At 39.4% G+C, this 25,184-nt stretch overlaps 1 protein-coding gene across 2 annotated transcripts in view; it reads left to right on the forward strand.

The window, feature by feature from the left end:
* Positions 1–25,012, forward strand: part of LOC123511349 (thioredoxin domain-containing protein 16-like) — a 548,807-nt gene extending 523,795 nt beyond the window's left edge. Inside the window, exon 14 of one of the 2 annotated variants that reach the window (XM_045267153.1) lies at positions 24,972–25,012. In XM_045267153.1, the coding sequence (XP_045123088.1) occupies position 24,972 (1 nt within the window). In that variant the 3' untranslated portion in view covers positions 24,973–25,012. Of the gene's footprint in view, positions 1–3,572; positions 4,276–24,971 lie in introns of those variants that run through there. The other variant, XM_045267152.1, reaches the window with a different exon arrangement.
* The last annotated feature ends 172 nt before the right edge of the window (positions 25,013–25,184 follow it).

The raw sequence follows: 25,184 nt of genomic DNA on the forward strand, positions 1-25,184 counted from the left end.
GACAGCATCTAGGAAGGTAGCAGGACTTAAATGTTTTTATGTAAATGCCAGGAGTCTTAGGAACAAGAAGGACGAGTTATCTAGTTATATAGTTGAGGAGGACTTAGATGTTGTATGTGTCACAGAGGCATGGGTAAATGAGGAAAAGTTTAGGGAAAATAGGAAAGAATATGAAGTAGATGGATACATTATGTATTTACACCAGAGAATTGGTAGGATAGGCGGAGGAGTAGTTATTTATGTAAAAAAATCCTTCTTTTCCAGTCAGGTTAATGGTATTAAGGTAGATAACAGAGTAGAGTCCTTATGGCTGGATGTTAGAGTAAACAAAAGTAAGGTTATTAGAGTAGGAGCTTTTTATAGACCACCTAACCAGTCAGCAGATGTAGACAACCTTATGGTAGATGAGATAAATAGGGGGTGTACTAGTCAGACAATTATCTTAGGGGATTTTAATCTTAAGTCAGTAAACTGGGAGAGGATGGTAGGAGATGCTAGTGAAAATAAGTTTATGGAAAGTTTTCAGGATAACTATATAGAACAGATGGTAGATAAACCTACTAGGGGGAGGAAGGTTTTAGACATAGTACTAACAAATATTGGGCATTGTTTAAAGGAAGTTGAGGTAGGAGAGACTTTAGCAAACAGTGACCATCATATAATTAGATTTATCATTAATTCCAGTAGGGATAATATAGTGAATAAGACTAGAATCCCATACTATCAGAAAGGCAATTATGGTAGGTTACGTCAGTTATTAGGAGAGGTAAACTGGGAAGATAGTTTTGGAAATAAAACTGCACAGGAGATGTGGGATATTTTTAAGGTTGTAGTAAAGGGTATAGTGATGCAGTGTATCCCTTACAAAGATATAAGGCAGAGAAACAGGAAGCCATTATGGTGGACTCACGAAATAGGTAGACAGATCAGAGAGAAGAAGAGGGCATATAGAGAGTTGCAGAAAAGTGGGAAAGATGTAGATTTGATTGGGTACAGACACTATTATTTTTGTTCATCTTCAAATATACCTAAATTTCATATATTGTTAATCTTATTAATACAAAAATGCATCAGACATTTTTATTTGTTCAAATCATTGTAACTGGGTTAATTTTAGTCCATATGAGTTTCACCACTATGTTGCAGTTGGCATGCCTGCACAAAGTCAGGATGAGAGGCAAATGAGTCATAACTTTGCCGTCTATGTCGTGTCATAGCTACAATAGATTAATTCTTAAAGTACGGTGATCGTATATGTACGATTTTAGCTTCGCGTGCGGAGAGGCGGGGATCGTACGTGTAATCATGATTTTTCCGTGCTAAACGTTTGAATCTCTCCCCTCACTATTGGTCATAGGGCAAGTGGAGGTATCTGGCATCTTTTCTCGCTCACCTTCTTGAGCCTTGAGACATATGTTCTCCCTACTATAGGTCATCTTTTCCCATTTTGAGGCAACATCTGGCAACTCCTGTGACCCAGAGGGAGGAAACGGTACTCCGAGTGATATTATATCAGTGTTACTCGGTAATGACATTGAGGAGTGATGAAAATGAAGACAGTGATTTTTTTATTGATACAGAAGAAAGTGAAGATTCCAGTAGTGATTCTGATAGTGATCTGGGAGACAGAGACAAACCCTCATAGTGACGTTCATAAACCTCCTCACGTAGCCTATTCCCCTCCAGCAATGCGCTGGTGTGTGTCACCTATGGTTGCCTCTACAGGACTGTGCTTTGTCGGCCAAGTCACGGTAAATCCCATTGCTAATAAGAGTTGCCACATTCCAGTTATTATAAAAATCCACAATACTTGTAATATGTGGTTTCTTTTTCTTTTCCTATTTTGTACATCATTTCATATATCTGAGTTCACATTTTCTTGACATGAAAGTGCAAAAGTTCCTACTTTTACATCAAATTCAAATGCCCAGAGAGAGAGAGAGAGAGAGCGCAGTGTTATTGGAGTTTGGGGGTATTTCTTAGTGGCGGGTTCTGCCATGAATTTTTTTTATATGCAATAACTTTGGTCTCAGAGGTCATAACATGTTGAAAACTATATCGTTGTACTCAGAATAACACAAAGAAATGTTTTTATAAGGAAAAAAATATTTTTAGCGTTTTTGACAGGTGTGATTTTACCCTGTTGTAAAAGATGGAAAGTAAATCAACCCCCCATACTTTAAGGGTTAAAGTCATGACTTACGGCTCTCTTACAAAAGTTTTATAAATACGGCCCCTGTGCCCATATTTATAAAACTATGGTTTGACATAAGTGAAACATAAGTCCACAAGATGGCAGACACCATGACTTACATGAAGCATAAGTCTTATGTCTAACGTAAATTAATCATAAACTCCCGTTCCCGTTATGTTTGGATGGAAGCAGGAATAGCGTCGCTATGTCAAATCATAAGAGTCAACATGGAGGCAGTGGTACAGCGACGAGGCCAACTGAGAAGTTTTCGTGATCGTAGAGATGTGTTGGCTAAACTAAGTGACTCAGAACTGATAAGGGGTATCAGTTAGACCGTGCAGACAAGATATATGGGACTGACATGCAAGGATTCTTAGGGAGAGTGAACTCTACCAGGGGTTTGAGAGGGGGACAGTGACAGCTGGATGCCACCTTGAGGGTGACAGTGGTTACCCCAGTAAAAAGTGGCTTCTGACACTATATCTTTGACCACACTCCAGCTTCAATAGGTAAGTTTTACAACATTAATATTTTTCTTATCAGATGCTTTGTTTCATTCATTCCATATTGCACGTACTTATACTATGCATTGTTTTTGGTTAATTTTCACAATTGTCACTTCACTCTCAATGAGTGTAGTGGGTTAGATTAGGGTGCTGTTACATATCATGGCATAAACAAAAAGTTCTCAGCAAACTACTGGTCACATTATTATGCAGTGTTACATATCTTTACCACTGGAAATTGTTAGCTCCTAAGATATTAGTTTTACCAAATTTATCATTAAGGTAAATCAGGTTAGGTTTAGTTACGTTAGTTTAGATTAGAGAAGTATATAGTTGGTTTGATTAGATTTAGTTCATTGTTAAGATGGATTTAGATATGTTTAGTTTGGTTACAGTAGGTTTAATTTATTTTGCTTACCAAACTTATCATCAAGGCTAGGTAAGGTTTAGTTAATTTCCTGTCAAATTTGTTAAGATGGGTCAGGTTAGATTTAGTTAAGTTAGGTATATCCAAGTTTGGTTTATTTATTTATTTATTTATTTATTTTATTTATTTTATTTTTTTGTTATTGTCATGTGTGAATTTTTATTTTGATAATTTTGATGTGGTTTGAATGTATCTAGTAACCATTTTCATTGCAAATCAATGTTTTACATGTCTGGGGTGATTAAGGAAATAGAAAAAAAGATCTTCCTCCCTCCCAAAGAGTAGTTTCATTAGAAAATGTTAGATAGGTGCACTATATACTGTATATATATATATATATATATATATATATATATATATATATATATATATATATATATATATATATATATATATATATTATTTTACTTGTTTTTTTTATTTATTAACTTTTTCTTTCTTTCAGAGATGGTGCTCAACCTCTACAACCTGCTGCTGCATCATTTACCGAGAGGGTGGACGTATCGGCACCAGCAGGAGGTTCAGCTGTGTTAAGCGTTGGAAGTCCTACAGTAGCAATTTCATCTGTACTGTTATGACCAATGACAACAAATATTAGTTAAACCATCACAAGCATATTTATTGCAGATCGATCTCACTATCTATATGAGAGGTGAACAATTCTCTCAAGGAGGAAGTATCCTCGCCATACGCCTCATGCACAGTGTAAGTGTATATGGTGTGTGTGTGGTTGCCTCATTTTTGCTGTCCTCCTCCTGAAGGGTGTTGGCTTTGTCTATACATATATAGATAGTTAATGTCCTTACTCTTCAGTTTTAAAGATATTTTGTATGCTCTTATTGATATTTTCAGCAGGAAAGTAAAGTAATGTTATTGTGTTGCAGACAGGTACAGAGTGCACTTGTCATTAAGACACTTTCGTGTGTGATGCATTCCCTCTGAGCTGCCATTTCAACCCATATACACACCTTTCATAATTGAATAGGAACATTGGAAATTCTTCATATCAATGAGACCCATCAATTTGATTAGGTTAAGTTACTGAAGTTATACTCTGTTAGTTTAGGGTTAAAGTTAGTTATGTGTAAGCTGGCAGAAGTTGTCCATAACATCTGGAAGCATTGAATATAATAAATGGATAGTTTGTTGCCTGTATTTCTCCAAACCTAAGCAGGGTGTTTATAAGGGAAGGCAGGTGGGCATTACTGAGTGTTGGAGGGAGAGTGAATGCGAGGTATAGAAGGGTATGAAAGAAGTGGTGTGGTTTGCGACAAATGAAAAAAGCAAAGGAGTGGAGAAAAAGGGTGTGTTCTCTTAATCCATAAACTGCACCAGACATCTTAAGATGACAAGTTTTCTAAGCTGCATTTCAAAAGTTCCCGCACAGCCACCGTAAAATCCAATGAACATCATGTGGCAACATTATCCCTCTTTTGCTCCATATAGCAGTGCTTCCATTTTAGGGTAGAATATCCTAAACTAGGGTAATTGGACCCTTCTTAGGGTAGTGTTTAGGGTAATGCATAAACTAGGGTAATCTGCCATCCTATGGATAGGTGCTTGGAATGGTGCCAATCTGGTGGCAGGCTGGTTCTCTTTCATGTTCGATTCATGTACAGAATCATCCCCGTGACTTGTATCATCCCTTCATCCCCCCACCCCATCCCCTTTCTCCCCAGTCTCCACTCACCCGTCTACTACGCGTACACGTTTTGGACCTTCGGACGGTTAGATCTCAGTTCACACACAGACTCAGTCACTTATGAGGACGAGTTCACACAGAGCAGCCACTGTAGTGGCTGTAGTGTGCAGTCCTGTGTGTGTGTGTGTTTGGGGATGGGGGGGGGCAATATTTAAACTTATGTATGATAAGAGTGCATTAATTAACAATTAATGGGCAACTTCGACAATCTAGGGTAAAACACTCGAATCTAGGGTAAAATTGACAAAAATCTAGGGTAAGATTTCATCAACTCATGGAAGCACTGCCATATAGGCATTATTATCTGATTTATCTCAGTCAGCCGTAGGCAGTCATGGAAGACATCCGATGCTGGCCAGCCTCCTGGCTCCCACATTCATGGTCATGGGAGAGGCAGAAGATGTCGTAAAAAGAAGGAGATAGTAAAAAGAAAGCTTGCACTAGGCCCTGATGATGTAGATTATTTACAGCAATCAACTTCTGGTGCTGTGAGAAAGCCCAAGAGATGCCGTAAACACCCTCCTGCCTCTCAAGAGTTATTTAAAATGTTCTCAGATACAAACTACATAGATGCGAGATCTTTCTTTACCTTAGAGGAGGGAAGTAGGACTAGAAATCATGGCAGGAAGATTAGAAAGCAAGGCTGCAGGTTAGATATAAGAAAATATTTCTTTAGTCATAGGGTGGTAGACTTCTGGAATGCATTGCCAGAGAGGGTTGTAAATAGCACTAGTTTGACAATGTTTAAAAACAGATTAGATAAGCACTTAAATTTATTAGATTTATAATTATGTATAGCACTGCATGATAGTTTTTATAAGAAATTTACTATAGTTAAACAAGACATGATCCCCATGTATGGGGATCACAGATTGTAGAGGAGTTCGCTGCAAGACTTAGCCCTGTTAATGGGCCAAATATTTAGAATTAGTATATAATGTATTGTGTACTTGTAAGTGTATCTTTAAGTACTGATGACAAGGTCGCTGTGCGACTGATACAGGATAACCTAGATGGGCCCTGGTGGCCCTTTGTTATCCTATTATTTATGTTATGTTATGTTAAGGTCACGAACGCGCTGCCGCTCCCTCGCTGAAGAATGTCAAGTACCAACGTGTGCTGTACCTTGTTTCACTGAGTATCATACACTGAAACAATACTGAATAACACCATGCTGCAAACTATAAATAGTTTCGGATAAAGGGAGAAAAATCAAACATGATTGGGAAGTGCAGTATGATCTCTTTGTCACCCTCCCGGCTGCCCTGTCACTGGCCCCCACTTCCCATAGAACTTCAGCCAGCCATCACTGCCACACAATGTATTTTTTTTTTTCATTTATTTTGTTTCACTTTTCAGTGCTCTACTTGTCTCCTTTGAGTTTCATAAGATCAAAGATAGTTGTCAAGCAAGTTGATTTTTTGCCATTTTTTTGCGCACCCTGCAGCTGTCCTGAAATCATAATTGCGCAGTTTATGTTTTAATGTCACCTAGGATGTGGGAGGATATAGATATACAAGGGTGGAATGGTTAATACTTTTCAAAACCAACATGATCCATATGTGTATATTCCGGAATGATTTACTCACTCAAATTCTTGTCTATGTTATCAAGGGGTTTTGGAGGTGGACTGCCTCCTAGATCAAATAGACCCATTAGTAAAGTGGCCACTAATGTTTAATGTTTTACTACTAGCTTTCATAAAGCATAGCAGTGTAGACTTTCCTATCCAAAAATGGAGGGAAAAAATAACGCCTTGCAGGCGTAGTTTATTACTTAACACTGCTGCCATATTGTGCTTGCCTAAATATTTCCTTTTACTTAAGTACGTACCTTATTAAATAGGCTTGTGCAAGAAAACCCAGTTTTACAAGTGCACATTACAAGTGCCATTACAGATTGTTACACCTTATCTTCGTGAATATTTCTATCACTAGACACACCTTCCATACTTGAATATCAACACTGGAAATTATTCTTCAATTCAGTGTATCTTAAGTGACATTGTTAATTTAGGATAAGTTAGGTCATTGGTAATTATTCTTCAAATCAATGTATCTTAAGTGACATTGTTAGTTTAGGATGAGTTAGGTCACTTAAGGTTGCTAGGTTGATGTTAACAAAGCAAGTTGTGTGCTGACACAACAGTTGCTGCTTCGTTTCCTCTTCTGTGGTGGCTGTAGTACATCCATCATGTCAGTAACAACCAACAACAAAACGAAGTAGTAGTATATGCGACTACACCTGCGTGAGTTACATGCTGTTTGTATACATCGGGTGAAGTGGAGTCAGTGGACAGAGACACTATTATTAATTATGTTTGTCTTCAAATATACCTAAATTTCATATATTGTGAATCTTATTAATACAAAAATGCATCAAAATTTTTATTTGTTCAAATCATTGTAACTGGGTTAATTTCAGTCCATAAGTTTCACTGTTATGTTGCAGGTGGCATCCCTGCACTAAGTCGAGCTAATGATGAGAGGCTAGCAAGTCATAACTTTGCCATCTATGTCGCATCATAGCTATGATAGATTAAGTCATGACTTCTGGCTCGCTTACAAAAGTTTTATAAATACAGCCCCTGGTGCTACTACTATTACTACCGGTGCTACTTTTCATATTTTTATTAATAACAATGACCATAACTACTACTACTACTACTACTATTACTAGTATCTCTCTCTCTCTCTCTCTCTCTCTCTCTCTCTGAGAATTTATTTATTGCAGAACTCATAATAGTAATAATAATAATAATAACAACAACAACAATGATAATGATGATAATGATAATAATTATAACTATTATTACTGCTGTTGTGATTATAAGATGGACTAAGAAGACCAGGGGGCGGATGTTCGAAGGATTGTAACTTTCCGCCATTAAGATCTTAGTCGTCCTCTCGTAGCCGACATTTTTTATCGTGGGCTACGACCACCGCTAAGATGTATTTTCAAACACCCGTCCGAACGCTCGTAGCTCACGATGATGCGATCGTAAAACTTTGTGCGTTCCGTCCCGCTGTCCAGGAGTGAAACTCGGCTGATTGCCGCTCAGCCAACCAGAAGAGGCGTATTAACAGCCTTTGAGAGTTATAGCCAATGATATTGCACCGTGAAACGTAAACAAATACACGCACTTGCATGTGGAGACGTCAGTGTTACATGTGTAGATCCTCGCAGCCCAGACAGCAAGAAGAGAAGAAGTGTTGTATGTAATCAGCAGTAAGCAGTGGTGGAAAGGAAAGCAGACATGGCAAGTGAGGTGCCGCCCACCAAACGCCTTCGTCGTGCAAACTTTTCGGATGAAGAAATGCTGACAATAATACAGGTAATGTGTTAAACAGGTCATACCTCAGCTTAGTATATGCTTTGTCACACAATCTTATTTAGAATTCCTTATTAGAATTTCCAGGTTAGTGTATGAGTGCACCATAACTACATAAATAGGTATTTATTTCTGATCACATCAGCCAATAATGAATTTTCACCCCAGTAATTACTTTAAGGTTAACTCTATTATAGGAGGTTGTGATTGAAATCATTTCATGAAATCCTTAATAGGTATCAAATTTGCTAAATGCATTTTTTTATTATGATATGTATAACCTAGCCTTACCTATCGTAATCTACCCTAACCTACCTTGGTCTCAGGAAAGAGGGCTAGGGTGAGAGTTATAGTTATGTAGTAGCAAAAATATTAAAGGAGTAATTTGTGACAAAGTTAACAGAGGAAAAGAAAATAATAAATGAGTAATTTGTGACAAAGTGAACAGAAGAAAAGTGTCTTAGAAAAATGTGTACTTCCTAGCAGTGTATTCCTTTAAGTGTTTGTGAGACTTGTGCCTTTATGAGTACACCCTATCTTAAGCTAGCCTAACCAACTCTGATTAACCTAGTCTAACCCACCTCACCTAACCTAACTTTACTCAGCATAACCTAACCTAATTAAAATAACATAATATGAACATTTTTGTAAGGTTAGGTTAGTGTTAGTTTAGGGTTAAGTTACATTAGGCTCTATAACTTGGTAAAATAAAAAAAAATAGCATATTTATTGAGGATCTCATGAAATGACTGACTGTTTCACACTTTCCTTGTAACATATGGAGGCCAGTTTAAAGTAATTTTGTCCACAAGTATTAACTAACTACTGAATGTACATACAAATCATACAAATCATATAGTAGTACAAATATAATTAAAACCCCTATACTGGCTATTATCACAATCAATATGCTACATACAAGTTATTAATGTGGGCAAAATTACTGGATATGTACATGTTTTTTATTAAACTTTTACCACACACTAAATGATCTGTTAGAAACTTTTTTGACCTTTCCAAACTTCTGTAGGGAACTAACTAGAGTTTGTTATTAGGAGCTTGGAAATGAGCAATTTGCACTTAAAAATGCTTTCATGTAACATAATTACAACCATTGTGTTTTGTTGTAGTGTTAGACCACTGTCACCGCTTGATATTTTCTCACATGTAAAAAACCATGTTTTCTGGTAGATTTAGGTACTCTTAATTATTTAATGTGTTGGGTAATTTTGTCAAACATTTTTTTTTTATCCTCACAGTTTAATAATTAATGAAATATGAAATGAGGGAAACATCAGTATGTTAGGTATATACCTATGTACTCAATAGCATACTACTACACCAAAACCTACAAGAAAATAATTTCATCCTCATATTATACACTCATAAAAGACTGTAATGTGGCAATGTGGCTTGGTGAGGAACCTAATCAAACTAACCTAATCCATCCTAGTAATCTATGTAAGTGGAGAGTTATTTTCTTCTTGGTTTTGGTGTACTAAGTTATGAAGTACCTACTTTATTAATCTATAAGTTATCTCATTATTCATTAATTTCTGAGAATAAAAAACTGGTTTCCAACAAATTTAACCAACAGATTAATTAAAGCATTTATTTATATGGCAAATATTATAACTTTACAATCACTTTTGATTCTAGGGTTGGCTGGACAGAAAAACTGTCTTGCAGGAGAAGTTCAGCCATCAAATAACTGCAGAGAGAAAAAGAAAGGCATGGGAAGAAATAACTTGTGCTGTCAATGCAGTTTCTCCTGTAGTAAGAGAGAGAGAGAGGAAGTGAAGAAAACATTTATTGACTTCAAGTCATCAGTAAAGAAGAAACATGCTGCTCTCAAGCGTCAACAGGAAAAGACTGGTAAGGAAAATTATTTCATTTTGTGGGGAAAGGAGCCATCTACAATAATGCACACAAAAGCACATACACACAAAAGCTAGAGGACCTGGGTTCGATTTCCCAGGCAGGTGGAAATAATTTGAGTGTGTCTCCTTTCATGTGTAGCTCCTGTTCACCTAGCAGTGAGTAGGTGCAGGATGTAAGTCAAGGATGTGTGACCTTGTTGTCCTAGTGTGATGTGTGTGACTGGTCTCGGACCTATTGGAAATAACTCAGAGCTCACTCTGTAGGATAAGGTCTTTCTGTCTCATCAGAGACTGCGAGACTGCAGCAGATCTAACAGTGAAATACACACACACACACACACACACACACACACACACACACACACACACACACACACACACACGACAATATGAATACGACAATATGATCAAAGATACCTTACAGAGTTAAGGTGGTTATTCGATGACTCGATATCAATATCGGTTTTTTGGCTCTCCCATTGCTATTTTTTCACCGAATTCAATAATATTTATACACAAGGTGTATGTTTATGGTGTACGTCTTCAGTGTTAATTTGGTACACAAATGTGGCGTAGTTTTTTTGCAATAAATATTTTTTCGGCGATAAGAAAATAATTCAAAATACCATTATAAAATCAAAACTAATAACAGTGTGGCAATTTCCTCTTAACCACATATAATATACATAACAACAAATAAATGTAAGCATCGGCATACACATAACCTATGTTATAACAATTTCATTACACGCCATATTGTTACCTTTTTTTATAAGCCTGTTGTAAATTTATTTGAGTAAGTTCATGCATTATCATGCTTGCATTTGTTAAGATGAGGTTGTTGATCATTTTGCTGCAAAAATTTTTGAAATTGACCAATTACTGAAAAAGTTATTCAACAGTATATGCTGAAAAACTGAAAGTCGAGAAAAACGCATTTTTCAGTGACCATCTTCAAAACCCCCACATAACTCGCTTCCTCACTCGGGGCAACGGTTTCCTAGCGGGTGGGCTTTAAGATAGGAGGTACCTAAAAATATCCCTTTAGCCCATAAATTCCGTGAAAAGCCCACATGGTATAAAAAAAATAAATAACTCACTCCAATATGTACCAAACTCAGATATGTACTTACATAATCCCTTGACAACTGCTTGGAGGCTGGTAGTGGCTGTTTAGATAGTTTCAGGCCATGTTACATCATGGCTTTACACGTGGCATTGTCACAATTTGGGAACCCAACACGTGTAAAATACGATCAACAGGTAGGCTACACGCACGCGCACTCCCTAAGGCTGTATCAATTGGTACTGAGGGAGTAGCGTCTTCCTCACCCTCACTGCCTGATCCTAAACTATCGTACATCACGCAAAAAAAAAATAAAACAGCTCAAAAAAGGAAATAAATACAAGCAAAATACGCTTGGGTATTTAAAGGGCTGGCCCTTTAAACCCGCCATTACCAGGTAAGCAGTGCGTTATGCGCCTGGCAACTTCGGCCATGGCTTCCCTCTCTAGAGACGAACCCAAGTACCAAGTTTCCAATTTTTCAATTTTTTTGACCAAATTAACGAATTACCCCCTTAAGAAAATGTATTATCTGGAAAAAGAAAGGTGATACTAGTAGGAGATTTTAATTGTAAGGAGGTGGATTGGGAAAATCTAGTAAGTGGTGTTGGAGAGGAAGCATGGGGAGAGAGATTTCTTAATCTAATGATGGAAAATATGATGGAACAGAGGGTGTAAGAAAATACTAGATATAGAGGAGATGATGAACTGGCTAGACTGGATTTGGTGTTAACAAGAGAAGTGTACCTATGTGGAGATATACAATGCAAATGTCCTTTGGGAAAGAGTGATCATGTGGTTATGGAAATGCAGATAGCAACAACACAGTGAAGGAGAGACGAGACATACAGGAGTGTGTTACGGCCCGCCCGTAACATACATTACTACCATCACCTCCTCCGCTTGTTACCTCGTTCGCCACCTCTCCGCCTCCCCTTCCACGTCACCGTCTCATGAACCTTCCACGCCAGCGTTTCATGAACCCTCCACATCACCGTTTCATGAAGCCTCGCTACTGTCCCGAAGTTGGATTCACGCGGCCCCTTTCGACTCAACTGGAAGTGTTGAACCAGCTCTTGGTTTTCTGAAAAGCAAGTTGAGATCCAAGCCTCAACCAGTGAACACAACGCCTCTTGGGTCTACTGTATGATCAACCATCACCCAGCACTTCACCACTGCGACACCGCATAAGTATCACTTCCCCTCGTCCGTGTTTTCCACATTGCCTCTATATAGGATTAGGATTATTGTTAGGTATTAAGTTGGGTTCTTTATTGTTGTATTTATTACTGTGTTATATGTATATGTGTATGTCATTTTCCTGTGTTTCATGTTATATATCTGTGTTTCATGTTTCATGTTATATCTATGTGTGTCAATATCATTATGGGTTATTAAAATAGCTTTTTAAAGTGCCCCCTTTGCATTTCCTCACCACTTGAACCTGCAGTGTTTTTTTTTTTTTTATTGTTATTGTTCACCGGCTCCCCGATGCCAATCTTACCAGTTTAACTGGTGAATGTAACATTATATCATTATAACCCATGTTCAGTGTTCCATTTTTCCAGTGACTTGTTTTTCTGTGATTGCTTGTGTTTCTGTGGTGTTGTGACTTTGATGTGCCTTTTTTTCTGTGACTTACTCTGCGTGTGGTTTAAATTTACCTTTGTGCGATCAAGTAGCTCCTTTTGGGTTAAACGTGCTTCGTGACTTTCATTGGTATCGCATAGCAGTGGTAGAGCAGGAAACCAGGTAGAAAGGCGTGTTCACCGATAGCACTTATCTCTATTTTTGCACATAGGCAGGTGTGTAATAAGTGTTATCCAAGTGTTGGGATCATCATATGTTCATGCGAACCCTCAATCCCCTCACTTCGCGGATCATTTTTCTCGCTAGTTAGAATCGGCCATTTTAACTAGTCTCTCAGACTAATCCGCCTCCTTATCAATAACAAGTCTCAGTACAACCGCTCCTCACTCTCAAGTCTCGTAACTAGAGTAATCCGGATCCTCTTAATGCCGTAACTCTCTAGTTTACCCTCATTAGTGATTGTACTCATAAGTGTTTGCTTAAGTATAATCTAGGTAATTTCCAAGGTTGCCTTTATTATCACTCTGCCAAGTTCCTCACTTAAGTAATTCGCTTATCATTTTTTTTTTATGTGGTTTAACATGTATTTAATATGGCTTCCGCTCAGTTTAACGTTGAAGTTTTTTGTGCCGACCCTTCTCTGGAACAACTTAAAGATGCTAATATCAAGAAGGACCAATGGAAGACCATCGCTAAACATTTTGATGTTCCCATCACGTCTCAGATGACTAAAGAGGTCATTAAGAATGTAGTTGTTGAACATCTAGTGCAAGAAGGTCAGTTGCTAGGAAATGCCATAGAAGAGTTAACTCCCATGTCAGCCTCTACGAGGACTATAATACACAGTCCCCAGGAAGAACAGGATAAGAGTAGGATAAGTCAGTGGGAAATTGAGAAGCTTAGACTAGAATACAGGATGCATGAAAAACAAATGCAACTACAGGCAGAAAAGGAAGTGAAAGAAATGCAACTACAGGCAGAAAAAGAAGCTAGAGAGAGAGAACAAGAAAGACAAATGCAACTACAGGAAAAACAAATGCAACTACAGGCAGAAAAGGAAGAGAGAGAATTTCAGTTACAACTTAAAAGGCAGGAGAAAGAGTCAGAAATTCAGGAGTTAGCTCTACGAAATGACGCTAAGTTTAGAGGGGAAGAAATAGATATAAAGAAAAGTTAGCAAGCTTTAATCCTGCTACAGCTGCTCCGCTAGTTCCCCCTTTTGATGAATCTGATGTTGACGGGTCATTTCGCGCTTTTGAGAGCATTGCTAATAGGAATAAATGGCCCAAGGATCAGTGGGTGTCTCTCCTTGTCCCTAAGCTAGTAGGAAAAGCTTATAGGGTATACAACGGCCTTAGTGATGAGGTAGAATATGAAGAGATCAAAGGTAACATTCTAGACGCCTACTCTATCACTTCTGATGGATACAGACAACAGTTTCGAAAGTATGTGAAACCAGAGTCTCACACCTATGTTGAATTCGCTAGTGAGAAACTAAGACAATTTAAGAAATGGTTAGCCACCCTTAACATTACCACCTTTTCGGAGTTGCTCAATCTAATGGTCCTGGAAGAATGGAAGAACAAGTTACCCTTTAATATTCTGAGGCATGTGGAAGAACGGGGAGAGTGATCTTATGTCTGCCGCTAAAGTGGCTGATGCGTTTGCTTTGTTGATGGGATCCCTGGGTAGTAGAGGTCGTGGTTCACTATCTAATGTTAGGTCCTCCTTTGGGGAAGGTTTTGGGGGCGCAGGTGGTAAGCCAACCGGATTCTCGCCAAATGCATATAATTCCCCCTGGTGTACATACTGTAAGAAGCCAGGACACACGATCCAAAAATGTAGACACCCAAATTGCAAGGCCTCTCAACGTCAACTTTCTTTTGTGGCCCCTAAACCTAACACATTTGAGAACAAGAAACCAGTGGCCCTAGCTAACCCTGTCAACTCTCCTCTAGAACTTTATGACTCGTACATGTATCAAGGTAAAGTGTCCCTGACTGATGGTAAAGACAAGGCAATAAATATCAAGGTTCTGCATGATACAGGTGCTGCCCAATCCATCTTAAGGGAAGATGTCATCCCTAACATCAAACAGGCTTTCACTAGGGAGAAGGTGATCCTTACAGGTCTCGAATCACAGCTCTCCTATCCTTTGGCTAATATTAGCTTACAGTGCCCGTTCATTTCAGGAGAGGTTGAGGTAGCCATTAAACCTGGTGAACTGCCAGTACCGAGGGTACATCTTGTACTGGGTAATGATCTTGCGGGTAACTTGGCTGTTCCAAACTTAATTGTTCTTGATTCTCCCTTAACAGAAAGTCCCACTAAGACCCTGGACGAAACATCCCTCACTTCTTCCCAGTGTGTGCAGTCACCAGGTCTCAGTCCAAGTCCCCTGCCCTTTCATCACCTCCTCCACCAATGATTGCCTCTACTGACAACTTGTATAATAACATCATTTCAAAGGAGAATTTGATTAATGCTCAGGAACAGGATCTCACTTTGGCTAAGATCAGACATGTTGCCAGTGAGACAAAGGATATGTCTAAATTGCCTTGTTTTTATTATCAGGAAGGAGTCCTGATGCGTGCCTACAGACCTCCTGAACTGAAACAACTAGACACCTGGTCAGAAACACATCAAGTTGTCATCCCTTGTCTGTAAGACCAGCCATTATAGAACTAGCTCATGATGGATTGTCAGGTCATCTAGGCATCCAAAAAACCTACAAGAAGGCTCTTCAACATTTTTTTGGCCAGGAATGAAAAAGGATGTGTCACACTATGTAAAACATGTCACATATGTCAAATTGTGGGTAAGCCTAACGAACGCCTTGTGCCAGCTCCTCTGACGCCTATTCCAGTTCAGACGGAGCCCTTCGAAAAAATCATTCTAGACTGCGTAGGGCCCTTACCCAAAACCAAACGAGGGAATCAGTATTTGTTAACCCTCATGGATCCCACTACCAGGTACCCTGAAGCATTCCTCTTAAGAACATCACATCAAAGACCATTGTAAAACATCTAATACATTTTTCACCTCGGTAGGAATTCCAAAACAAATTCAGTCTGACAAGGGTAGCAATTTCACTAGCCATTTTTTCCAACAGATAGTGAATGAGCTAAACATCGACCATGTTACCTCCTCGGCTTACCACCCCAATCCCAAGGCTGTCTGGAGCGGTTTCACCAAACATTAAAATCCATGATGAAGAAGTATTGCTTGGAGCATCAAGGAGACTGGGATGAAAGTATTTCTTTCCTTCTCTTCGCTTTAAGAGAATCTCCTCAAGATTCTTTAGGTTACTCCCTTTGAATTACTCTATGGTAGACAGATCAGGGGCCTCTCAAAATATTAAAGGATCAATGGTTTACTCAAAATACTCCTTCAAGCCCCAGTGTGTCTGACTACATCAGTAACCTTAAGAATAAAATCAGTGAAGTCAGATCTTTTGCTAAATCAAACTTCCTCAAATCTCAAACTAAAATGCAACAAAATTCTCTTCCCAAATCTGTCATGAGAAGTTTCAAACCAGGAGACAAGGTTTTACTTTTTCTCCGCACTCCAGGCAATGCTCTTCACAGTAAGTTCATGGGACCTTATGTTGTGGCTCAAAACTAAGTCCATTAAATTATGTGGTCCACACTCCTGACCGTCGTAAGGATTCCCAACTAGTTCATATTAATCTAATGAAACCTTACCACTCCAGAGAACCAGAGGATGACTTGTCTCGCACTGTACCTGTATGTCTGGTAGGGAAGGAGTCTGGTCCTGTGCCCCCCGAGGAAGAGTCCGACATCGAATTCCTCTTCTCGTCACCTAAAGGACGCCCCTCAAACAGCCAAATCATGTCCAACCTTGATGAGGTGTTTCTTTCCTTAACACCTTCACAACAGTCTGATCTTAAAAAGTTATTGCTAGACTTTTCTGAAATCACAGGTGACCTTCCAGGAGTTTGTAATATTATCCAACATGACATAACATTAATATCTAATGACATCAAGCCTATAAGACAACCAGCCTATCGCATTTCACCCATTAAAAGAGACTTGATGAAAAAAAGAGGTAGACTATCTGCTCTGTCATCACCTTGCAGAACCTAGTATATCTCCTGGGCTTCTCCTGCCTGTTAACATATAAGCCAGATGGTAGTAGTCGATTTTGCACCAACTACAGGAAATTAAATAAAGTGACGGTGCCAGACTCCTACCCATTGCCCTTGATAGAGGACCTTATAGATAGTATAGGAGTAGCCAAATTTGTAACCACTATAGACTTACTTAAAGGTTACTACCAGATTCCCTCTCGGACGAGGCCCAAATAATATCCGCCTTCATCACCCCCTTCGGACTATACCAATACACAGTGATGCCCTTTGGCTTGTCTAATGCTCCCGCCACCTTCCAGAGGGCTATAAATTACATCACTCAGGACTTGGAGGGAACATCTGCATATCTGGACGACCTGGTGGTGACTGCGGACGACTGGGCGACACATCTGACCCGTCTTCGGAGGCTGATGGGTCGGTTGCAGGAAGCCGGGCTTACAATTAACCTGGCCAAGTCCACCTTCGGGAAGTCTACGGTGGTCTACCTGGGACATGTGGAGGGGAACGGCAAGGTTCACCCCAAGAGAGCCAACGTGGAGGCTATCCTTGGCTTCCCTGTCCCTACCACCAGGAAAGCTCTCATGAGGTTCTTGGGGATGGCTGGTTTCTACAGAAGATTCTGTAGGAACTTCTCCACCCTGGCCGCCCCCCTGACGGACCTTATCAGCACTTCCGTCCCCTTCCACTGGACCCCGACCTGTGACCAAGCCTTCCAACACCTCAAGGCGTTTCTCCTCGGAACCAGTGGTCTGGACGCCGGATCACTCCCCCCTTCCATCTACAAGTGGACGCGAGTGGAGTTGGAGTGGGTGCTGTCCTACTACAAACGGACCCTACAAGCGGCATCCTCCATCTCATCGCCTGTCACTCCGCCAAGCTGAAAAAACATCAACTCAACTACTCCACCATCGAGAAGGAGGCTCTGGCACTTGTCCTGGCGCTCCAACGTTTTGAGTGCTATCTTCATCCTGGTCCTCAAACTACGAAGGTCTTCACCGATCACAATCCTCTGGCCTTCCTTCACGCCATGAAGAATCGAAACCAACGCATTTTTAGGTGGGCCTGGTTAACTCAACCCTTCAACTTGGAAGTCCACCATATCAAGGGGGTGGACAACATCATCGCCGACGCCTTATCAAGATCTCCCGTCTCACCTCCTTCATGAGCCCATTACGGAGGTCTTAGGGGGGAGGAAATGTTACGGCCCGCCCGTAACATACATTACTACCATCACCTCCTCCGCTTGTTACCTCGTTCGCCACCTCTCCGCCTCCCCTTCCACGTCACCGTCTCGTGAACCTTCCACGCCAGCGTTTCATGAACCCTCCACGTCACCGTTTCATGAAGCTCTGCTACTGTCCCGAAGTTGGATTCACGCGGCCCCTTTCGACTCAACCGGAAGTGTTGAACCAGCTCTTGGTTTTCTGAAAAGCAAGTTGAGATCCAAGCCTCAACCAGTGAACACAACGCCTCTTGGGTCTACCGTGGGATCAACCATCACCCAGCACTTCACCACTGCGACACCGCATAAGTATCACTTCCCCTCATCCGTGTTTTCCACATTGCCTCTATATAGGATTAGGATTATTGTTAGGTATTAAGTTGGGTTCTTTATTATTGTATTTATTACTGTGTTATATGTATATGTGTATGTCATTTTCCTGTGTTTCATGTTATATATCTGTGTTTCATGTTTCATGTTATATCTATGTGTGTCAATATCATTATGGGTTATTAAAATAGCTTTTTAAAGTGCCCCCTTTGCATTTCCTCACCAGTTGAACCTGCAGTGTTTTTTTTTTATTGTTATTGTTCACCGGCTCCCCGATGCCAATCTTACCAGTTTAACCGGTGAACGTAACAAGTGGTAGATTGAATTATAGAAAGATGGACACAGAAAGTTTGAAAAATTATTTCAGAAAATTAGATTGGGAGGAGATGTTACAAATCAGAGAAGTGCAAAAAAAATATGAGATTTTTATGAAATATTATAAAGAAGGAGTTATGAAATTTGTACCAAAGTATAAACCGAGAGAGGAAGGAAGAAAGGATTGGTTTAATGCAACTTGTGTTAAGGCTAAGGAAAAGAGAGATGTAGCTTGGAAAAGATGGAAAAAGAGCAGGAATATACTAAATAAGGAGAATTATAGAGTGGCGAGAAATGAGTATGTGAGGGTAAGGAGGAGGAAGAAAGAAAATTTGAAAAGATATTGTAGACAAGAGTAAGGAACATCCAAAATTGTTTTACAGGTTCATAAATGGTAAACTTAAAAAGAGAGAGTCCATTGAAAGGTTAAAAGGAGAGCAAGGGATAATAGATGACCCTAAGAATATAGCAGAATTGCTAAATAATAGGTTTCAGCAAGTATTTACTAAAGAAACAATGTTTGTAAAGCCTCAGAATGTACAAGGAAATGTGCACATGGATAACATTAAGTTACCTAAAAAGGAGTTATATAAAATGTTGGAGGAACTTAAAGATGATAAAGCGATGGGACCAGATGAAGTTTCAGGAAAACTATTGAAGGAGTGTAGAGAAGAATTGATTGATCCATTATATGATATTATAAGGTGCTCATTAGAAACAGGGAAGTACCGTGAGTGGAAAAGAGCTGAAGTGGTGCCCATTTATAAGGGAGGCAGTAAGGAAGAGCCTCTTAACTATAGACCTGTGTCTCTTAACAAGTGTGGTAGTAAGATTTGTGAGAGGGTGATAAAGAAATATTGGATACGGTTCCTGGAGGATCATAAGTTATTATCGGATCATCAATTTGGCTTTAGGAAAGGGAGATCATGTGTAACAAATCTACTGAGCTTTTATTCAAGAGTGGTTGACAAAATACAAGAGAGAGAGGGATGGATGGACTGTATATTTGGATTTAAAGAAAGCTTTTGACAAGGTACCTCACATGAGACTGCTATGGAAATTAGAGATTTATGGAGGACTGAAAGGAAAAGTTTTAAAGTGGATGGAAAACTACTTGAGATGGAGGGAGATGAGAACGGTAATAAGGGATGCAAAGTCAGACTGGTTGGTGGTGGAGAGTGGAGTCCCACAAGGCTCAGTGCTGGCACCAATACTTTTCCTTGCATATATTAATGACATGCCAGAGGGAGTAAACAGTTATATTAATTTGTTTGGATGATGCGAAGTTGTGTAGGTGTGTGAAGAGTGAGAAGATTGTGAAATTTTACAGGCAGATCTAGATAAGATTTGGGAGTGGAGCAAGAGGTGGGAAATGGAATTTAATCTGAGCAAAAGTCATGTGATGGAGATGGGGTAGAGTGGAAGACGGCCAAGAGGGTCATATAAGATGGGTGAATGAGTAGTGTTGAAAAAGGTGGAAAAGGAGAAGGATTTGGGAGTGATAATACAAGACCATGGGTAGTTTGAGGCTCATATTGATAAGATGTTTGGAGAAACGTATAATTTGATAAGAAATATTGGATTAGCCTTTCATTATATGGGTAAAGTTATGATGAAGAAATTAATTAGTACGGTAATTAGACCAAGATTGGAATATCCTGGAGTGGTTTGGTCCCCTTATAAAAAGAAGCATATAAGGAAGTTGGAGAGATTGCAGAGAATGGCAACAAAAATGATTCCGGAATTGGCAGAAATGACCTATGAGGAGAGATTAAAAGAAATGAATTTGCTTACCTTGGAACAAAGAAGAGAAAGAGGAGATTTAATACAGGTTTATAAACTGTTGAACGGACTGGATGAAGTGGATAATGAGCAAATGATGTTGAGAGAGGAAAACTTAAATAGAACTATGAGATCGCATAGTAAAAAGATAGCCAAGGGAATATGCTTGAAGGATGTGAAGAAATATAGTTTCCCACAAAGATATGTGGAGGTGTGGAATGGTTTGAGTGAGGAGGTGGTGTCAGCGAGGAGTGTGCATAGTTTTAAAGGAAAGTTGGATGTGTGTAGATATGGAGACGGGGCCACACGAATATGATATCCAGGCCCTGTAAAATTACAACTAGGTGAATACACACACACACACACACACACACACACGGGACATCGTCGATGGCGGATGTGGTCGCTGAGCTCCAGAGCAATCATCTCTAATTCTACAGTTACCATTGCCTAAGAGTAACCAAGGTGGGAAAGGAGCTGGTAATGTTTGTCCCGTCTCCATATAGTCATGTTAACTGTTGATTAGCAAAATAATGTCCAGGGAAGGTAAATATAAACTGTAGCCTGCGTTTGAGCCATCAGCTGGTTTGTTTACATCTGCGCAACATGGCGGCCGTGAACTCGAAAGATGAATCAGACTTCACAGGATTTCAAGGAATAATGGAGAAGAGTGCTTATGTGAAGAAAATTCTGGAGTTGGAAGGTAAAATTGAAAACTGTTTGAAAAGTATGGGGCCTGGAAACGAGTTATGACAATGTAATGAAAGAGTGTGCCGATATGAAGAAGGAAAATGAAGCACTGAAAGAGGAAGTTAAGCTAATTAAAGTGAATTGCGAAAAATGTGGAGAATCTCTAGGAAAAGTGATGGAGAAGCAGGCTGAATGGAAAAAAGTCAGGAAGTGGAAAGAAAGGAGGTAAATTACAAAGTTGCAAGTCTGGAAAAGGAAATCAAAGAGTCTGGGAGAAAACTTTGGGCCTTGCTGAAATTATAGATCAACAGATCATAGAAGAGAAGATTGCTGAGAAAGTGGTGAAGGTTATTAAGTCAAATGAGACATTGGTGAGGGAAACTGTAGACAAAAAGAGATGTGTGGTGATATTTGGTGTGGAGGAGGATAAGACACCGAGTAAAATGGAGAGAGAAAAACATAAAAAGGTGATAAATAATATCATTAATGTGGTGCAGGAGGAGGAAAAGACCTAGTACAAGAAATAGAGGACTTCCATAGAATTGGAAAGTTCACAAGAGAAGGTATGAGGCCAATAAGAATCAAACTTAAGTCACAAAAGGATGTAGATGAATTGGTGGAGAAGTCATGGAGGCTAGCCCAGCAGGAAACAACAAGGAAGATTTGGTTGAGAAGAGATCTCGGTGAAAAGGAAAGAGAAATGTTAAATGAGTTGAGAAAGGAGGCTTTGAAAAAAATGAAGAGAGGACAGAAGAGGAGAAGAAAGAGTTTTTCTGGAGAATCTTGGATATGAGACTGAGGAAGTGGTTCATAACCCAGAAAAGTACAGCAAGAAAGGACTAAAGAAACTTACGTATGAGCGAATGTAATGTATTCCAACATAAATGGAGTGATATCGGGATTTTAGAACTCAACGATTACTTGAGGGACAAGAACCCAGATATTGTGGGTCTTACTGAAACAAAACTGAGAGAGGGAGAAGACCTGATGATGGTTGGAGAAGGAAATATAATGTTTGGAAAAGAAATAGAGTAGGTAAGATGGGAGGAGGAGTGATGTTGCTGGTTAAAAAGATATAAAGGTGGATCAAGTGAAAGAAGGTATGGGAAAGGCAGAAGTGCTAAAGATCAGAGCAGAAACTAATGAAGGAAAAAGAGGCACTACATAGTGGTGTACGTACCACCTAAGACAAATGCATGGTCAGTACAGGAATATGAAGAAATGATAAGTGATACAGGAACATGTCTGGAAGAAATGTTGGGTGGCTGTGAACGAACTATAATGATGGGAGATTTTAATTGTAAAGAGGTGTGTTGGGAGGACTGGTCAATGGAAGGATCAGAGACAACATGGGAAATACACTATTGACACTGGCAATGGAAAATGTGTTAACTCAGTGGGTCAAAGAAGATACTAGGTTTGGAGGAGAGGGAGCATCGTCAAGACTGGACTTGGTCTTTAGTACAGAGCCAATGGTCATTGAGGAGATGAGGGTGGAGTGCCCTTTAGCAAAGAGTGATCATGCAGTTTTGGAGTTCAAGGTGATAGATGAAGAGAAATCTAGAAGAAATGAAGAATATAAAGTGGGAAGATGGAATTATGCCAAGACAGATTTTGGAAACCTAAAGAAATTCTTTCAAGAGACAAATTGGATGAAATTCAAGAGTGCTAAGGAGCAAATGAAAAGTGGAAGGAATTTATAAAATATACAAAGAAGGTGAGAAAAATTTGTACCAATAAGACAACATAGAGAAGTTGGAAAGCAGGACTGGTTTAACGATAGATGTGAAAAGGCTAGAACAAGAAAAGAGGATGCATGGAAGAGGTGGAGAAGGAAAAGACGGATTAAGCAGTGGGAAAGTTACAAAAGAGCAAGAAATGAATATGTGTTGATTAGAAGAGAAGAAAGAAAGAAACAAGAAAAGGATATAATTGATAAATGTAAAGACCAACCAAGGCTTTTTACAGACATGTGAACAACAACATCAAAAATAGAGAAAGTATTGAAAGTTTAGAAGTAAATGGAGTATGCAGTGAAGATCCCAGGAAATGGCAGAGGCTATGAATGGATGCTTTCGGAAGGTATTCACAAAGGAGACTGCTTTTGACAAACCACTGGTAATGGAACAGAAAGGGATTATGAAGGAGTTTCAAGTAACTGTGGAGGAGATCAAGAATATGATGGGGAGTTTAGAAGTGAGAAAAGCTGTGGGACCTGATGGGGTATCAGGATGGATTTTAAGAGAATGCAGGGAGCAACTGGCAGAAAAAGTTTGTGAAGTAATTGATGCCTCATTAAGGGAAGGTGTAGTGCCCCAAGACTGGAAAAGAGCTAACATTGTCCCAATCTATAAATCAGGTAACAAGAGAGACCCATTGAACTATAGACCAGTGTCACTTACAAGTGTGGTAGCTAAGATGTGTGAGAGGGTGGTGAAGAATAGATGGACAGACTTCTTGGAGAAAAATGACATACTTTGTGAGTGTCAATTTGGTTTTAGAAAAGGGCGTTCATGCACGACAAACCTGATATGTTACTATTCGAGGGTGATAGATGTAATACAGGAAAGAGATGGTTGGGCTGATGGAATATATCTGGATTTAAAAAAGGCCTTTGATAAGGTACCACACCGGAGACTGATCTGGAAACTTGAAATGGTAGGAGGAGTGCATGGCAGTTTACTAAAATGGATGGAAGACTTTTGGTAGGAAGAGAAATGAGAACAATAATTAAGGACAGACCATCAGAATGGGGCTTGGTGGAGAGTGGAGTTCCACAGGGATCAGTGTTGGCACCAGTAATGTTCGCGGTCTACATAAATGACATGGTGGATGGGGTGTCCAGTTATGTGAGCCTATTTGCAGACGATGCAAAATTGTTAAGAAAAGTGAGATGTGACAAAGATTGCGAACTACTCCAGGAAGACTTGGACAGAATATGGAAATGGAGCTGTACATGGCAAATGGAGTTCAACACGACAAAATGCAAGAAAATAGAGTTTGGCAAGAGTGAAAGAAGAATCAGGAGTATGTACAAGATAGGAAATGAAGACATAAAAACCAGTCATGAAGAAAAAGACCTTGGGGTGACAATTACCAATGACCTATCGCCAGAGAGACATATAAACAAAATAATTGGAGAAGTATTGAACTTATTGAGGAACATAAGAGTGGCGTTCGTATATTTAGATGAAGAAATGATGAAGAAAATAATTACTGCAATGATAAGACCGAGGCTTGAATATGCAACAATACAGTGGGCTCCGAACTTAAAGAAACACATAAGGAAACTAGAGAAAGTACAGAGGGCTGCAACAAAAATGGTGCCTGACTTAAGAGATTTGACTTATGAAGACAGACTGAAAAGAATGCAACTTCCGACCCTGGAAAACAGAAGAGAAAGGGGAGACCTGATAGCAATATACAGAGGATGATTGGCATGGAAAAATGGATAGGGAAGATCTGTGTATGTGGAATGAAAGAATGTCGAGAGGGCATGGGAAAAACTAAAATGGCCACTTATAGGAGAGATGTGAAAAATATAGCTTCCCTCATAGAAGGGTGGAAGCATGGAATAGTTTAGACGTGGAAGTGGTCAACGCAAGGAATATTCATGATTTTAAGAAAAAGCTGGACATTAATAGATATGGAGACGGGACAACACGAGCATAGCTCTTTTCCCGTATGTTACAATTAGGTAAATACAATTAGGTAAATACACACTTGATTTAGCTACTTATTAAAACATTAATGAATATAACTTCCTTGCAAAATTAGTGCTAATGTAGCTAACTTTTGAAGTTTACTCTATGTTTGTACATTTCAGGTGGCAGAGTGCCTGATGTAAAAACCCCTGACCAGTGTTGAAGAGGCAATGCTTCGGTTAATAAAAAGATGTCCAAGTATCTGGTGTTCCTGGACTTCGTGACCCTCATCCTGCCAGTATGTTTTTTTGTCTTTTTTTTTTTTTCATTATTAATGTACGGAATGAAAATTAAGTTGTGATTTATCTTTTCTGTTGTACGGAGTATGAGTGGTC

Source organism: Portunus trituberculatus, chromosome 31 (assembly GCF_017591435.1).
Source record: "Portunus trituberculatus isolate SZX2019 chromosome 31, ASM1759143v1, whole genome shotgun sequence".
NCBI classification, from domain to species: Eukaryota; Metazoa; Arthropoda; class Malacostraca; order Decapoda; family Portunidae; genus Portunus; species Portunus trituberculatus.